Source organism: Lupinus angustifolius, chromosome LG15, assembly GCF_001865875.1.
Source record: "Lupinus angustifolius cultivar Tanjil chromosome LG15, LupAngTanjil_v1.0, whole genome shotgun sequence".
In the NCBI taxonomy this organism is placed as follows: Eukaryota; Viridiplantae; Streptophyta; class Magnoliopsida; order Fabales; family Fabaceae; genus Lupinus; species Lupinus angustifolius.
In genome coordinates this window covers 525,409-543,372 of record NC_032023.1, presented here as the reverse complement: position 1 = coordinate 543,372, position 17,964 = coordinate 525,409, and the positions used below count along the sequence as shown (strand labels likewise).

The 17,964-nt window shown below is 33.6% G+C and overlaps 3 protein-coding genes across 4 annotated transcripts in view; 2 read left to right on the top strand and 1 right to left on the bottom strand.

The window, feature by feature from the left end:
* The window catches only part of LOC109328511, an 8,819-nt gene extending 2,177 nt beyond the window's left edge, over positions 1–6,642 (top strand). The window contains exons 1-7 of one of the 2 annotated variants that reach the window (XM_019562008.1): positions 2,023–2,307; positions 2,865–2,950; positions 3,968–4,114; positions 4,222–4,330; positions 4,500–4,623; positions 5,173–5,446; positions 6,212–6,642. In XM_019562008.1, the coding sequence (XP_019417553.1) occupies positions 2,172–2,307; positions 2,865–2,950; positions 3,968–4,114; positions 4,222–4,330; positions 4,500–4,623; positions 5,173–5,446; positions 6,212–6,319 (984 nt within the window). In that variant the 5' untranslated portion in view covers positions 2,023–2,171 and the 3' untranslated portion in view covers positions 6,320–6,642. Of the gene's footprint in view, positions 1–2,022; positions 2,308–2,864; positions 2,951–3,967; positions 4,115–4,221; positions 4,331–4,499; positions 4,624–5,172; positions 5,447–6,211 lie in introns of those variants that run through there. The other variant, XM_019562009.1, reaches the window with a different exon arrangement.
* On the top strand, positions 7,893–12,574 carry LOC109327620 (probable LRR receptor-like serine/threonine-protein kinase At3g47570). Its single transcript, XM_019560795.1, has 3 exons — positions 7,893–8,239; positions 8,288–10,957; positions 11,985–12,574. Exons 2-3 carry the CDS (start codon positions 8,317–8,319, stop codon positions 12,407–12,409), a joined length of 3,066 nt encoding a protein of 1,021 aa, XP_019416340.1. The 5' UTR covers positions 7,893–8,239; positions 8,288–8,316; the 3' UTR covers positions 12,410–12,574.
* On the bottom strand, positions 13,919–17,157 carry LOC109328619 (regulation of nuclear pre-mRNA domain-containing protein 1B-like). The gene is made up of 7 exons (XM_019562171.1): positions 16,704–17,157; positions 15,907–16,154; positions 15,502–15,657; positions 15,251–15,407; positions 15,034–15,176; positions 14,890–14,925; positions 13,919–14,786 (listed from the first exon to the last, which is right to left on the bottom strand). The coding sequence occupies exons 1-7, from the start codon at positions 16,777–16,779 to the stop codon at positions 14,106–14,108; spliced, it is 1,497 nt and encodes a 498-aa protein (XP_019417716.1). The 5' UTR covers positions 16,780–17,157; the 3' UTR covers positions 13,919–14,105.

Below are 17,964 nucleotides of genomic sequence, written 5' to 3'. Positions count from 1 at the left end.
ATATATATATATATATATATATATATATTTTAATAGTTAAAAAGTAGTGCCATGGAATTAGACATAGAATTGTTATTCCAATTTTAAGTATACATCCAAATCCCAGAATTTAAATTATAAGGCTCCATTTCATTGGAATTCTGGTGGCCAAATGAATGAACATTTGGGTTTATGAATTTGCATGTAACACCTTTAGAATTGTAAGCATATTTGGTTAACTATATCAAGATTGGTTAGCAATAGACCAAAGAATTTTCTTGATTATAGCTTTGGAAGAGCAACAAAAGCATTAATTCAGTGTTTATGTAGAATATCATATGCCACATATCATATATAATGACTAATGATATATACAATACTTGAATGGATGAAGATGCTACATAGTTGGTTCTTATCCTTCATAGACTATGAGAATAATAGGAGTATTCGTCAATAAAATGATCACCCTAAAATGATTATCTTATGGTTATTGAGAACGAAATAAATCAGGTAGCTATATTTCTCTATCTTTTTTATCTCGGTTCTGTCATAAAGATTGAAAAAATTAGTCATTCATAATCATTGATGAATGATTACTTCATACAAATTCTTTAATCACAAGAAAATGACAAATATTATTTATAAATCAATCATTTTTGACATATATTACTTTTCCTAGGATTTAAGAAAATTTGTATGAGAATTTGTAAAATGATATATCATTTTCAATTCATATGCAAAACCTATCCTCACCTCAAATAAAACAAAGTTAAGAAGTGTCTCTTGTGACATGAAGATATTTGTTATTTTGTTGTTTGAATGACACAACTATTGAATAAAGAGTTATCAATGAAATGGTAAGAATCTTGAGAAAGAGTCTATATATAGTGTTTGATGGAAGCACAATACTAATCAGAAAAAATGACCTGAAACATTGTCCCTATCTCTGCTCATAAAGTTTGTCTCAATCGGCCATCAATAAAGGAAGAACATAGAAATGAAGGAAAAGAGATAGAAAAGTTTCTCTATTGACAAAGAACAATACAACACATAAAGGATGATCGTGTCGCCATGAATAGAGGTAACCTATAACCATTCTTACTATGTGAAAACTATGAATTCTTAAGATCCATTTACACGTGATTTCCATGATAAAACTTACACCATATCCAAATATAGCTCTAGTGAAACCATACATCAACTCGACCTCCAACCTCATTGGCCACCATGATAACCACAAAAATATAAATAAATTTGGCCATCATGACAACCTTACTCCTCATCTACCATAACCTAAATGTAGTAAGCCATAAACTATTTGAAAATTGAATATGTTCTTAATGGTGCATTATGAAATCTCTTATTAGTTTGAAATGATTTTGAAAAGCATGGAAAGTGAGAGTTTCATATCACTTTTTTAGACAAAAAATATGAACCCTTATAAAAAATGTGATGTAGTTATTGTATAAACATGCAAAATTTGATGTTTTAAATAGCATGTTGATATTCTATATATTGGTAGTATAAAAAATTTAATACCTAAAGTGTGTTATAATTAAATTGTATTGCTATTTTTATTAGATTTATTAAGGTGGCTCATGTTAAGATTCTAAAAAATTAGAAAGAGGAACCAAATATAAATGTGTCCTTAAAAGTATTCATTAAATAATAAAATAAAGTTTCATATATTGAAAGTTGTTGTGAATAATCAATTTGGTTTTCTAATATTACCTTACTTAAATTACATATTTTTATACAACTCTCTTAAAAGTCAAAACAATTATTTGCTGTTGTTGAAAATTATAACATATACTCCTATCCTCATAATTTTTTTAATATCTTTTATTAATTAAAAGTATTTATAGATCTCTTCAATTTTAGAGAAATTCACTAATTCATAATATTTGATTTCCATGAAATTGATAGTTAGAATTAAGAGTGAGTTTAAAATTTATCGGAGTAAGTGAATCTCACTCGTCGATAAATCTTCAAATATGCAAATATGTATAAATCTTTATATTAAAAACTAGTACTACATTGATTATTGGGTAAGGTTGGTGGAAGAGAGAATGAGTGAGTGAAGTTTGAATCATTCACATTCTTCTCTTCATCCTCTTCTAATAATTCTAATGATGATGATGAATTTAACTTGATTCAAATTCAACTTCTGATTTCATTTCATTTCTTCAACTATGAGTATTTCCATGGTGGATCAATCTGATTCTTCTCCTCTCGTTCCTCCCAAACCTATTCTTCATCCTTCCGATATCGACCTCGAAGCTGGTCCTACCGAACAGATTCAATGCCGGATTTGTCTCGAAACCGATGGTAATTCTATTTCTAATTCCAATTTCATCCCTGTTTAATTTTCATTTTCAGGTTAGGGAAAATTGTGTTTCGATTATCTGTTCTTAATTTTTAGGGATAAGTAATTCTGGTTTCGAATTTTTATGCTTTCTGTTTAATTCATTTCGTTTGGTAATTTATGAAGTTTTATCATGTTTGTGTTTCTTTGTGGAAGACAAAGATATGCTGATTTTGATTACTTACAATTAAATTCGAGTAGGTTGATATTAGTTTATTGGAAATTGACTTTATTGTCTATCATTTTATCAATTATGAGTATTGAGTACAGTTGAAACTTCAAAGTTCTGTTAATGGAGTGCCTCTTGGGACTATTGTTATTTCAGGTGTAGGATTTTGAAGCTGCACATAGAATGGGTCAATGTCATTGTAATAGGGTGGCTCTTGGGAGTATTGTGATTCTAGGTTTAGGATTTTGATGCTATAGATTTGAATGGGTGCAAATGTGTTTATACTTCATTAGTGAGCTCAATATTTGGATATTATTGTATAGATTATCAGTTACCTTCTCTTTTCCTCAGGTAGGGATTTCATAGCTCCTTGTATGTGCAAAGGTACATCTAAATATGTACACCGTGAATGTCTGGATCATTGGCGAGCTGTTAAGGTAATAATATTGTCTCTGTCTATGTTTTGAAGTTTGGACAGTGTCAGACTATAGCCACAGCAAGCAATTATCTTTATTCATTCGTCATATATAAGAAATTAATTTATAAATAACGATTGCTAGTAAGGATGGAAATTGAAACTGGAAATTCTATGTATATATAAAACTGATTGAAGGGCATTTTGGTTGTCAGTGAATTTTTCATTCTGGTAATCAATTAAACTTGGCTGTGTTATGTTCTCATTTGTTGAATCAGAAATATTTTGTAATTTGTGGCTATTAGCATGTTCAATTGGTAGGATTTCACTTAGTGCTACAGAGGATTGTTGTCGATTCTTCCCTTACAGCTATCTCTCTATTCTGGTTACACATTTCCCTTAACAATGATTAGAAGGTTTACATGTTTGCCTGTTTATTATAGCTGCTTTGTCTTTGCAATTTTAGTTTACTATTTATGGCTTTTAAGTTTTATCATATTTTCCTTGCTCTGCAGGATTACTTTTTAAATCTCTGCCATGTAAACATCTTTGGTTTGTTTGCTATCTTATTTCTACACTTGCTTTTCTTTAAAGATAATATAATATTCACTAAAGCTGTCTAATTATCCTTAAATCGAGTTTTTGTAACTATATCCATTGGTAAAATGAATTGTATACTATTTACCAAAAAATTAAAATGAACTGTAGACTATGGGATTATGTTTTTGGGAAAAATATCCTTTATTGTGCATGGGGTGCACTATGGAGAGTAAAGTACCCAGTGACTAATTAATGATGGAAAAACATATGTATATTCAGTTTCAGTATTATATACAATACAAGCATCTGGATAATAGCCTGAAGCTATATATAAGTGCACCCCCTTATAAGTGCACCCCCATGATAGAGTGGCAGATCCTCTTTTCTGTACTCTACTGCAAATAGTTCCAAGTGTAGAACAATGTACTTCACAGTTCAAACTACAGTGCTTGACCTAATTAGCATAATAACGTATGGATATTACTTGAAATTCCTGCAGGAAGGGTTTGCCTTTGCTCACTGCACTACCTGCAAGGCTCCTTATCATTTGCGTGTTCATGTAGCTGCTGATAGGAAATGGCGTACCATGAAATTTCGGTTTTTCGTCACCAGAGACATTTTGTTTATTTTCATAGCTGTTCAGCTTGTAGGTGAATTCTTTCCATTCTTCTAGCCTTCTAGATTATTATCATCTGTACTTTATGAACTGCATATAGATGATCTGATTCAGCATCTTATTTTATTTGTATGCAGGTCATTTCCTTACTGGCTTACTTGGTTTATCTAATCGATGGTTACCAGCAGTCTTGGCTTCGTATTCTCTGGGGATTTGATAGTGAAATGAGCTTTTACTACATATGTGGTAAATTACCATTATCTTATGTGGTGGCTGTTAAACAGGCTTATACAATATTCTTTTCTGTATATTTTGTTCCCCCCTCCTTTTAGCGTTGTGTGTATTTGCTTGTTCCACCACATATAAAATGATAATGGTTTTTGTATTGATTTCATGCTGCTATTGTCAAATGCAGGAGCTCTATTGTTTTTTGCCTTGCTTGGCCTTTCGGGATGCTTCATTACATGTTATGATCGAAGAGTTCGCAATGATTTGGCACAACCTTGTAGAGAATTATGTCTTTGTTGCTGCCAACCTGGGTAGTAACCTTGATTTTATGGATTCACAAGTCTTTTACAGTGTTAAAACACATAATCATACTCTTAAACATCTGCTCAAGGCATCATTACAGTGGCTGTTTACTTTTTGAATTTAAGGATGCCATAAACTATTTTCGAGATTAATATTCAATATTTTATTTTACAAGATATTGGAGACCCTTCTTATAATAAAGGGTGGCCTAGAGTATGAGGCTCCCACCTAATATGGTTTGGGGAGGGTAGATGTTTGCAATTTTACCCTTGCAAGCAGAAAGGATGTTTCCATTCAGGATTTGAACTTGTGAATTTTTGGTCACTAAGCAGCAACCTTAGTATTGCGTCGAGACTACACTTATAATAATGAGGAACATATATATATATATATATATATATATATAATTTAGACTTTTCAAATGCATATAACATTCATATTTTAAACTAGACATGCTTGCACATGCTAAGTAGAGAAATGTGTTAGATGTTATATGAGCTGTGATTCAGACTGATAATAATTTGTGATTGATTGATTTATTTTTACTGTTGGTGCAGAGTTTGTGCAGACTGTCATTTACCAGGCACTCTCTGTATCTGGACTGACTGCACCGCTTGCTTTGAGAGTTGCGGAGCCATGGCAACGGAATGCGGTGGTTGTTTGGGAGGTGCTGGGGAAGCAGGGCTACCATTAATGTTCATAATTGCATTGATCCTTCTGGGACTTTTTACTGTAATTGGGATATTTTACAGTGTATTGGTGGCTACCATGGTAGGACAGCGAATATGGCAACGCCATTATCATATACTTGCAAAAAGGATGTTAACAAAGGTGTGATTGGTTTACATTCTCATCTTTTCTGCATTTGGTACATTGCTCTGAACTGCTTTAGAACCTTATTTATTGGCAGGATTTTTCTGATGGTTTCTGGGAAAGTAAATGTATTTTAGTTTAAGCTACTAGCTTACCTTGCAATCACATGTTTTTATTTTATTTTATTTTATTTTTATGTGGCTGTTTTTCTGGGCTTAAGAAGGAGCTTGCTGTCTGATAATGACTTAACGAGTGTTTGACAAAACTGGATTCAGAATATGAAAATTATTGCACAAACTTGCTGAATATGCCTCTCTGCTACTAATATCAGTTTAATGAGTATTCAGATGATATAAAATCACACTCAGTTGAAAAATAAAACGCAGAGATGCAGCAGACCCTTAAGAGGGTTCTGCTTTGTCGTTCCCAAACTCTCACTGAATACATATGTGCCTCCATTCCTCACCCTCTCTCCATTCTTATTCCTCTTTTGCTTACTAAACTCTCTGTCCTGCCTAGTTACAAGCATATTCCCGAAGTTGATCCTCACTTGGACTCCCCTCATGATTTAGGTGATTGTGCAAACCCGCATATCGTTCCATTTTTTCCTGTCACACGCTTTAATTATGTGGGAAGGTGACTATCAGTGAAGTAGTGAACAACCAGTAAATTTTGCATTACACAAACAGTTGTGATTAGCTATCCTTAATAGTTAGTAAGTACTGATTAGTTATTCTGACTTCATCTTGAATTCTTGTTTATTAAATTATTGTTACTTCTCAGGAGTATGTGGTTGAAGACGTTGATGGAGAAATGACAGGGTCAGATTGGTCTCCCCCACTTCTCCCGCCGGAGCATATTCAGCAGCTGAAATCACTAGGCCTGCTATGAGTTTGAAGGAGTTATCAATCATCTACACGATGACGAAAAGAACAATCGAGTCAGAGTAACTCTACCCACACTCTGGTTAACCGGTCCTTTTTATGAATATCTGCAGTTAATTGATTGAATATAATAACCGCTCAATTCAATCTGGTTATAGAGTTGTTGTATACTTGAGAATTTGTGAATTTCTGATCCCTCCACTGATGTAAAGAAAATGGAAGAGAATTCTTTTAATGCCCATTAACAATTACAGGTATATCTGTACTCCTTGATATATTTCTGCTTGTCTAGTCTTATTTTTTTTTTCTTCCAATAATGCTTGCATGTTTTAAATTTGATACTATACCGATCAAAATTATTTAACTTTAGACTTACCCTATGATACAATCTCTTTTGTTTTCTTCTGTAATCAATGCTTTTCAATAATTTTATTTTGCTCTATCTACTATCTAGATTCTGTGCCCATAGTCAACGAACCAAATATCTGCATTAAAACTAGTGTAATCCAGCATATGACAGTGACTCAGTCTCTAACAGCAACGTTTGAAATAGTATCCTACTGTTTTTATTTTATTTATATGGATTAGCTTCACTTGGTTATTAATGAACCATGTATTTGGTGGAATATTATATCACTCAACAACCATATATCCATCCATGGGCCTAGTTAGTGCTTTGAAAATAGTATAAAAATGTCTAAATGGAGTAAAAAAGAAAAAAAGAACTTTTTCGTATATAGTTGAATGGGAGATTGTATAGGCCAATTTGTTGGTTAGTCTGAATTTAGCCATTGATGAAGATATATATATATTTTTTGGAAAAAAAAAGCGGCTAGTGCACGAGGCTTCACATATCTCTACAAGTGAATAGACTATCTTAGGATTTGAATTCGTAACTTCTTGGTCAGTAAGCAACAACTTTATTATTGTATCGATGTTTACCTATACTTTTTGGAGAAAAAAAAGATGTTTGAAGTTATTGTTTTTTGAAATTGTATTTTTGGGATAGATTTCTTTCATTCTTTTTGAAGTACTTGAAAACTTATTTCTATAAAAAAAACTTATTTTTATAAATAAAACACTCCTGCAAACCATATTATGAAGATAGAATATGGGATTACTAAATGGATTTAATATGTATACACGACAGTGTAAATGTTTTTACACTATCAGTTATTATCTATCATTGATTTATTAACCATTAGTGACTCTCAAACAAAAGTAATAGAAATCAATGGTGGATGATGTGCTGATAGTGTAAAAAACTTTACTACACTGTCAGTGTACAGATTTTAAGCTCCACCCAACTTAATGCGATTACTGCCTCATGTAAAATGTTGTATTACAAGATTGTATCATCACCTACTTACAATGACACATAATATATATTTTTTCTTATTTCTAGCATTTTCGAACTCAACCCTTTTTTTTAATTCTATAAATTTATTATCATGTATTAATACTGGCATAAATAATAGTTATATAAGTATAGACTAAAATAAAAAAAAAATGGGAATATGATATAAGATATATAAAATTCGAGACAATATTACATTTTCTCATGATTGATATTGTTCTCTGCACCAGCCATCTTTAATGAAACGGGTGCTACTACCAACTACTCCACTTGCATCACTCATCTTTAATGAAACAATGACTAACTACCATGCCCCAACCATAAAATCCAACTTAATGAATTAATTTCCGATATGAGTGAGAGTTTTAAATAATAGTTTCGGAAACTTCGAAAACCTTAATATTTTGGATAATTGTGGATATTTACAGCCACGACGATATGGTTTCAGTGACTCCCAAAACCGTGACATATCGACGTTTGTAGCAATCACGGACCCAAATATAAAACCTTGGGAACAACAATGATGCTTTCTAAACTGATAGCACATCATGATCATGTAACTCTTATACACAAGGTATCTATATAATCAACAAAACCTGTGTGCATAGTTGCTATAATTGGCAATCAAATCTTAAGTTCTGAAAAAGATGAATCATTCTTGTATGAACTTCAATAGAAAAGCCTTCCAAATCCTTACCACCTTTCTTCTTTTATGCCCGAACTTATGCTCGAATTCGGCAACAGCAGCTATACCAGCAGCAGGAAATGTAACTGATTTTCATGCCTTACTTGACTTCAAGAATCACATAGTTGGAGATCCATTACAAATTATGAGTTTGTGGAATGATTCCACCAATCACTGCAACTGGACCGGGATAACCTGCAACATATCGAATGGAAGGGTGATCTACCTGAACCTTTCATCACAAGGATTGGCAGGCACTGTTACACCATCTATCGGAAACCTCACATTCCTCACAAGACTCAACCTGCTAAGCAATAGCTTCTATGGTGAATTGCCGCAAGAGGTGGGGCGTCTGCTGTATTTGCAACGGCTAAACATCGATTACAACAACTTCGCTGGGCGCATTCCAAGTAATCTAAGTCGCTGTACAGAACTAACCGGACTGTCCGCAGGCGCAAACAACCTCACCGGAACAATACCAACATGGATAGGAAATTTATCTTCTTTAGTTGGTATTTCCTTTTCGATGAACAATTTGCATGGAAGTATACCACATGAAGTAGGTAGTTTATCAAGCTTGACATTTCTTGGGGTATATGGGAATTACTTGTCTGGCACGATTCCTTCTTCAATTTATAATATTTCTTCCATATTCTATTTCACTGTGGCTCAGAATAATCTCCATGGAAACATACCGGCTAACATCGGCTTTACTCTTCCAAACCTTCAAGTATTTGCTGGTGGTGTCAACAGTTTCACAGGGACTATTCCTGCATCATTGTTGAATGCATCAAAACTAGAAGTTCTAGACTTTGCTTCAAATGGTCTCACTGGCACACTACCTAAGAATATAGGGATCTTGAATCGGTTAACTAGACTTAATTTCGATGACAATAGACTTGGAACTGGGAGAGCTGATGGCCTTAGCTTTCTTGATTCTTTGGTCAACTGCACGGTTTTAGAAACTTTAGGTCTAGCTATGAATACTTTTGGCGGCGAGTTGCCCAGATCAATTGCTAATTTCTCGAAGCAATTGCGCACATTTACTATAGGTTCCAACGGAATACAGGGAAACATACCTGTTGGAATTAGCAATCTTGACAACATGGCTAAACTAGGATTAGAAGGAAATCGCCTAACGGGTAGTGTTCCGGATGAATTAGGTATGCTGCAAAATCTGAAAGAGTTATATCTGAATGGCAACAAGTTTTCAGGAAGAATTCCATCCTCCATAGGAAATTTATCTTCATTAACGAAACTCTTTCTCGAGGAGAACAACTTCGAGGGAACTATACCTGCTAGTCTTGCAAAATGCCGAAAGTTATTGACACTTAGCCTTTATAGAAACAAGCTTAGTGGCACCATACCAGAAGAAGTTATCAGTCTTTCTTCACTAGCTATATACTTGGATGTGTCTCATAATGCTTTGTCAGGAACATTGCCATATGAAGTCGGTAAGTTAGTTAATCTCGGAAAGTTGGTGTTGTCAGAGAACAATTTCTCTGGAGTCATTCCATCTTCTCTTGGAAGCTGCACTAGTTTGGAACAATTGCATTTGCAGGGTAACCATTTTGAGGGAAACATTCCTCAAACTTTAACAAATCTGAAAGGCTTAGAGGATATTGATCTTTCACGCAATAACTTGTCCGGTAAGATTCCTGAATTTCTTGGTGATTTCAAGGTGCTCCAGCATCTCAATCTATCTTACAACGATTTCGAGGGAGAAATACCGAAGAATGGGATCTTCAAGAATGCATCATCTATATCAATATATGGAAATAAAAAACTTTGTGGCGGTGTCCCAGAATTAAAATTACCTGCATGCACCATAAAGAAAGCCTCTTTGCAAAGAAAACTTCTTGCCACCAAGGTTGCTATCCCTGTAGCTAGTGCACTTCTTATATTTTTACTCTTCCTATCATGCTTTATTATAATCTCTACCATGATAAAAAGATCGAGAAAAGGAAGTTCCATGTCGACTACTACAAACAATTCGGAATTAGAAATTTCATACTCAGAAATTGCGAAGTGCACCGGTGGATTCTCCCAGGATAACCTGATTGGCTCAGGAAGTTTTGGTTCTGTTTACAAAGGAACCCTTTCAAGTGATGGATCAATTGTGGCGGTTAAAGTACTAAATCTTCGACAAAGAGGAGCCTCTAGGAGCTTCATCGACGAATGTCAAGTTCTAAGAAGTATAAGGCATCGCAATCTTCTCAAGATCATCACTGCCATCTCAAGTGTTGATCGTCAAGGTAATGAGTTCAAAGCGTTGGTCTTCGAGTTCATGTCAAATGGAAGTCTAGAAGATTGGTTGCATCCTACAAATACTCTGCAATATCAGACCAAGACATTGACATTTATCCAAAGACTGAACATAGCAATTGATGTTGCTTGTGCACTCGAATATCTCCACCACTCGTGCGAAACATCGATCGTTCATTGTGATATAAAGCCGAGCAATGTACTCCTCGACAACGATTTGGTAGCCCATGTTGGTGACTTTGGATTAGCTACATTTCTATATGAAGAATCAAGCAACTTTTCCAGACAATCACATAGTTCAGCTAATCTAAAGGGTTCTATTGGATACATCCCTCCAGGTATATTTCTTACTTCATTGGTGCTAAATTTCAAGTTACAATCAAGTATTTAATTATAGGTTTAAATCAAATTTAGTTCCATTACTTTTCATTCATATTTTTTTCCATGTTGGTTCTGCCATGAAGGTATATCAGTTCCTATATCTGAACTAATTTTGGTTTTAGTCCTAGAGTTTCTACTCATCAAGGTATTGATTCTATTTTCCACAAGGAATTGGTTCATATAGTTTCCATTTACTAAAGGTGCTGGTTTATCAAGAATAACTTCAGTGAATGAAAACATAAGGATCCTTATTTAAATGAAGAGTGAATACCCATTTTAGTCATCATATTTTTTGACTTTATCAGTTTAGTCCTTCAAAAAAAAAACAGATCTAAAATGGTCCCAAAAAATTTCAATTGTGAGTCAAATTAGTCCTTTTTTGGGTCAAATTAGTCATTACCAAGTGTTGTAAAACATTTTAAAAATGACTAATTTGACCCACATTTGAAATTTTTGGAAACTATTTTAGTTTTTTTTTTAAAGACTAAACTGGTAAGATCAAAAAAATATAAGAGACTAAAATATGTATCTACTCTTCAGTGAAAAACTACAGGAACCAAAACCCAAATATGTAAAATCTCTAATGACCAAAATTTTATTTAAATATTTTAGTTCCTCATGTTTTTTCAACTTACCAGTTTGGTCTCACAAAAATTGGAAAACCCAAAATCATCCCAAAATTTTTAAATATGTGTCAAATTAGTCCCTATCAATGTTATAAAACATGCTAAAAATAACTAATTTAAAATATTTAGTGAGCATTTTGGGTTTTCAATTTTTGAGGATCAGACTGGTAAAGTCGAAAGTCAAATTAGTCCCTATAATGTTATAAAACATGCTAAAAATAACTAATTTGAAATATTTAGTGAGCATTCTAGGGTTTTCAATTTTTGAGGAATCAAACTGGTAAAGTCGAAAAACACGAGGGACTAAAATGAGTATTTACTCTACATATATAATGACCAAGTTTTTAATGAAATACAGAGTATGGCATGGGTGGCAAGCCTTCTATACTAGGAGATATATACAGTTATGGGATACTACTATTGGAGATTTTCACAGGAAAAAGACCAACAAATGATGCATTTGAAGGTGGCATTGGAATTCAGGAGTTTATAGCAATGGCTTTACCTAACAATGTAATGGATATAATAGATCCTTCATTGTTTAAACAAGAATTTGGTGAAGAAAATCATGAACTTGAAGTAGAAGAAAATGCTATAATGAGGGAATTTGACATTGAAAACCAAGCTAAAAGTTTCATGGAGGATTTCATTGTTTCACTAATGCAAATTGGAGTGTCTTGCTCTTCAACTTTACCAAGTGAAAGGATGCATATTACTAGTGTGGTTAATAAACTACAAGCTATCAAGAACTCTTTCATGAAGATAAAGCAAAATGCTATATGAACAACTTTTAAGAACACAAAATATGAAAATAAGTATGTAAAATTATGGATTTTATGCTTCATGTATGATGATTTTTTATGACATTACATTACTATTCAAACTTAAATCTAGGAATGCATAAATATGTTAATATATAGAAGATGGAACACACCGTTCATCCATATCATAAAGATTCGACAAAGATTTATATTTATCGTCGATTGCCTAACACAAACTTCACATTTTATCTGTACTTAGGACTAGCTACACATAGCATCATGTACACATAGATAAGTTTCTAGGGATGCATAAATAAATACGTTTAGTTTTTACCTTAATGTTGGAGATTAAACTAGAAGTTATTGGTCGAGTAGTATAAGGCCCCACTGAATCGCCATAATGACTAAATGTCAAATGTTTCATTCATGTGAGCGACACTTGTTTAGAAAGTCAACCACATACACATTAGTTCTTTATTACCCATAAAGTGCAATTTTGAAGGCTTCAAATGGAGTTGTGGCTTTGAAGAAAATGTAGTTTAACTACACCTTAGCCATACACTTATGGATTGTTCTAACAAATGCCATACTTTGTTATCCTCACACTTCACCAAGGTGCAATGATCAAAAAAGGAAATACAGTAATTGTAACTGTTTGGTGCAAAATAATTAAAAACATTACTCACTAATAGTAGTACTCTGCTGAAACTGGAACCGATTGGAGTTTATACATTTGTATATAATATACTGTTGATGAAGTCATATAGATTAGAGAAGATAAAATTAAAATAAATGTATTAGAGAAAATGTTGCAATAGCTCATATTTCGAAAATGAGAGTAGAATTGGATCTTAATGGTTTGGAAGTATGAGGAGAAGATCGGAGGAATTCCTTGAGAGTAAATCAAATGGAAAGTATTTTAATTCCTAAAGAAAAATGGAAACAAAAAAAACATAGTTGAAATGATCGACAAAGACCTAGATTAAAATTATTCGCCAATAAATATATTTATAATAAAACAGTATAGTTTTATCTGATCCATGTAACTGATCTCACTCGTGCTAAGGCTTGATATTATGTTTTTTTCTTTCGATTTCTACTTTGATTTTATCATTTATCCACTGTCTATAAACAGAATGAAGCTCAGCCATTTCGGAATTGATATTGTCAATGTTGTGGCTGGAGCTATCAAGTCAAATATTGGAAACACAGCTATCACCAGCTACAACCTCATGTCAAACAGTATTCCAAATCAATAATTTGATTAGCCATACAAGTACATTGCAATCAAAATTTTCATGTCAATATTTATTTAATCTGTTCATATTCAGTTCTTTTTTGGTTTAATTTTATTTTAATCTGGTGAAGTCAATGTTGGTACATGAGAACTCATGCTTGAGTTAAGTTGTTTTAACCCATCTAGAATCTTGGGAGGGCATGCTAGTTTCCTTTCACATACAACTTAAGTTGTCTCCAAAAGTGTACCACATTTGTGTCACGGATTCCGTTTGGTTTTTGAGCAAACTGATAACCGTGACACATGGTTGTGACATACTTTGTAAAACGAGAGATGTTTTCCCTCACGTCCCTGGGATTCATATGGCAGTCTTGCTTCGATAAATTTTCCGGTCCCTGCGTACAATTGTCACTACAATAAAATTCCAAATCTCCAGAATTTGCTTGTATAAGGTCATGTTGACTACAGTCTACTGTAGGCCTCATGTAGAATGCTGATGATTAGCAAAGTACCCCATTCCTGGTGGCTGAAGTGGCAGAAAACTCAGCAGTGCTGGGGCTTGATGTGCTATTGGTATTGGTTGATGCTGAGTTATTTGCAGTGTCTGATGTGTCAAAGGCATCATTGTAGTCACCGCGTGGGGTGGAGGAGGCGGAGGGGGTGGAGGTGGCGCTGCCGGTAACGGTGGCATGCTAGCATAACCATACGGAGAGATGACCCCTCCTGTTGACTGCACATACTGCTGGGATGATGGATTAGAAAGCATATGGTATTGACCTTGTGATGCAGGGCCTGTATTCTGCATGGTTGGTTGGGTTACCAAAACTGAAGGATATGACTGGTTTGGTGCAGCAATATATTGTTGTGTGGGCATAAAAACATGGGGATCAGAATTAGGCATCAACTTCTCTTGTTTCGATGTCGACTCGGGAGTTAGACCTGCATTCTTTGCCTCTTCTGCTGCAAATGTCGAAAGAACAGAAGTCATGATCAATTGAGATGAGGAAGAAGCTGTAAGCTTATCTGCAACCAAAGCAGCAATTGCTGCAGCTGATTTTTTAGTTGCGTCAGTAGCTGAAGTTGTGGATATTTTCTTTGAAGAATCTTCATTATGAAGTCGCTCCCGCATGTTGGTAGCCTCTTCTACTTGTGCTTGTGCAACCTAAATATCAATAATCAGATAGATAAGATATAGGGTTTAAATATAAAAAGAATCTAGTCAATTTATGACAACGTCTTGTGGAGGAATCATGAATAGTACTTACCTGCATCTGGGTGCGAACATTCTCCAGCTCAGATTCCTAATACAAATATCGACACGAAGAGAAGACACAGTTAGAAACCAGCAGAAACCTAATAACTGCAATTCAAATATAGAAAATGTTAAGCACGCAAGCATTGTAATTTACCTGCTCATGCAAAGCTTCTTTTAACTGAGATACAAGCGCTACTCTACTTGCTTCAACTGATTTAAGTTTTTCGATGCATTGTTTCAAATTATTTTCTTCCTCCACTAGTTCCTTTGCCAGAGTTTTTCGCTTGGGATCCTTGGCTGAAAATGAAAACAAAAATTGGAATCCTAACTTCCAAAATTCAGGTGTTACATTTATTCTGCTATATGCTTACCGATAGTGCATGCAATGTCAACATTCTTTTCAATCTTCCTCACACGCTGAACAGCGGACTTGCATTTAATCATCTCTGCATCTTCAATGGATTGTTCACTGAGCACCAAATGAAATCCAGACACTATTTTTTCTGCTGTGCCTCCTATGGACAATTTCTGGATTTCATACAATAGCATGGCAATGAGATATGAAAGAAGAATTGCAAATCATTTTGAAGGAAGTAATCAACTTATGACAACAAAATCTCACCGATTTAATGGAGCGAGAATCCCTTTTCACAATTTTTACAGAACGTGATCGCTTTTTGCCGAATTCCAATGGTGGAGGCACTTCTTCTCCGAGCATTAGATCCTTAAGGTTCCGCGCCTTAGATCCAAACACTCTCCTTTGCTCCCATATGTCAACCTAAAGGTATGAAACATGTTAATAGATTGAACTGCCTATAGGGAAATCAATAGCATGGTATGCAAATCATATATTAGCAGCATTTACACGCTACATCTGAAGTTTCAGTTCATTCATGAAAAACAATGTTAGCAATGATTTCATATTCAAAAAAAATCACACCGTCCTTTTCCCAGTTCCCGCTAAATGATTGGCACGGTTGTATGCACTTGAAATGCTTACATCAAGTACTAGAAAAAAGGGGCTTACCAATCTAGATACCACACGCTTCCCAAGATCATCACCTATCTTAACAACATCTTTAAAAGCTGCAGGAAGAACCTTCCAAAACTCGGTCACAAATTCATTTCCTTTCCGCTTGCTGTTCTGGAGAATGTCATTTGCAAGGTACAGAAGAGGGACTCTTTGAGCCATCTCTGAATTGTCAAATTGTTTTTTCCATGTTGCAACAACCAATTCCGCTTTACTTCGGTGAAATATACACCAATGTGATAAAGCTATACCAAAAGTTAATCATAACAACCAATCCGCATGCTTCATATATTAAATGAATTATATTTAATTGTGCACTGAAACTAAACTTTTTTAAACAATGGAAAAAAAATTGAAGCAGAAAAGACTAATTACAAAGTTCACACTCCATGTTTACATTCATCAAATACTTAAAATTAAAAAACGAAACATGAGCGACAACAAAATTTCGATGCGCAAAGAAGTTGCGACTGATCCAAGGTAGAGATGCTAATTCCTAGACACTAATTCCTGAAAACTAAATAGAAATGTGATACATTAACTAAATGAATTGCATGTGTTTATTGTAACATACCAAATTTATTTGCCAAATCAACATATATGAAACTCCACAGACTCGGAATTTGAATTTGGTACTACCAGAAAAACACAATTATCACAAAAGCCATCAAATTTGTAAAATCAAAATCAAAATAGATAGCATTTAAGTTTCCAAACTGAAAAACAGAACCCTAATTCATATAACAATGCAAAAAAAAACACTAATCAAATTTGAAGGAAACAAAAAAGGATACTTTCAATACACTGTTGAGTGCTGTTTAGCTTGGAAAGCTTATCTGCAAGAATTTGTTCACTGAATACGCTATTCATTTCAACTCTTTTTCCTTCACCAGAAATAATATAAGAGAAACCCTATGCCCCAATAAAGGATTGAAATTTATATAAGACCAAAACCCTAGAACAGAATTGGGATAAAAACGAGCGAAAAAAATGAAAATTAGAATCGATTGAAAAGTGAAAAGAGAAGGTTCAATGAAAAAATTAACGAAGTTCTGATTCTAGAAGGATTAAGCAAATAGAGTAAAAGCAATGGTGGTAAATAGATCAGGACGATAAAAACGACAACGTTTAGAGGAAATCAGAAATAAGAGAAATCAAAAGAGAATAAAGGGAAAGGAAGGAGTTGTAAATTTCGAAAAAAACCCTAAAATTAAATATTAAATTATGCAGATATAAGATGAAGTGAAAAAAAAGAAGAAGGATGATTTAGTGAGAGTGAGATTTTGACTTTTAAGTTTGGGGGTTTAAGCGATTTGGCGCAAACTTATAAAACTTTTCTCAAGTAACGGCGCAGGATAAAATACCTAACACTTCCAAATTCTTCTTTATCTATGTTTTTTTTTTTTTAAATTAATTTTTGGACAAGTTTTCTTTGGATTTTTTTGTATTGTTACCGAGTATACATTTATTATCTCACAGTTTATACACACTTCATGTGTCATGGGTTTGTGATTGATCAGACAAAATATATTTAACTTAAAATTTAATTATTAAGTATTTTTCTAACTAATCACAAACCCATAACATGAAGTGACATAAACTGTTGGACATCAGATATGATATTTATGTTCTTAGTCTTGAGTTGTAATGTTAGTTTTAATGTAACATTGTTACATTATTCTATTAGTAATTAAGAAGTTATTTTTTCCTCCTTGTGGAAATGTCTAATAAATTATTCTAATGACGTTAGAAGAAAAAAGAAAAGTTGATTTGAAAGTTTAAGTTGTCATTTGTATTTTAGATGGATTTTTGGATAGATATTCAAGAGAAAGAAGTAAGAGATTATGAGAAGTTACAACTTTTATGTAACATTGTTTTTATTAGAGGAGATTTTAAAAAGTGTCAACCTTTGTTTTATAAGATTCTTTTATTTTTATTTTGTAGTCCTTAAAAATGTCATCTGGACACTCTTTAATGAGTAAAAAACTAATCATTTTCGATGAACCGTAAATGTTCCTATATGACACATGAATATCCAACTTCACCATATTGAGT

What these genes read in the sequence shown, in the direction of transcription:
- LOC109327620 (XM_019560795.1), top strand. Translation starts at nt 8,317, where the DNA reads ATGAATCATTCTTGTATGAACTTCAATAGAAAAGCCTTCCAAATCCTT. An exon ending in TATTGGATACATCCCTCCAG is followed by an intron (nt 10,958 to 11,984) that starts GTATATTTCTTA and finishes AATGAAATACAG; the next exon opens with AGTATGGCATGGGTGGCAAG.
- LOC109328619 (XM_019562171.1), bottom strand. Translation starts at nt 16,779, where the DNA reads ATGAATAGCGTATTCAGTGAACAAATTCTTGCAGATAAGCTTTCCAAG. An exon ending in TGACATTGCATGCACTATCG is followed by an intron (nt 15,177 to 15,250) that starts GTAAGCATATAG and finishes TTTCATTTTCAG; the next exon opens with CCAAGGATCCCAAGCGAAAA. An exon ending in AAGAAGCTTTGCATGAGCAG is followed by an intron (nt 14,926 to 15,033) that starts GTAAATTACAAT and finishes TATTTGTATTAG; the next exon opens with GAATCTGAGCTGGAGAATGT.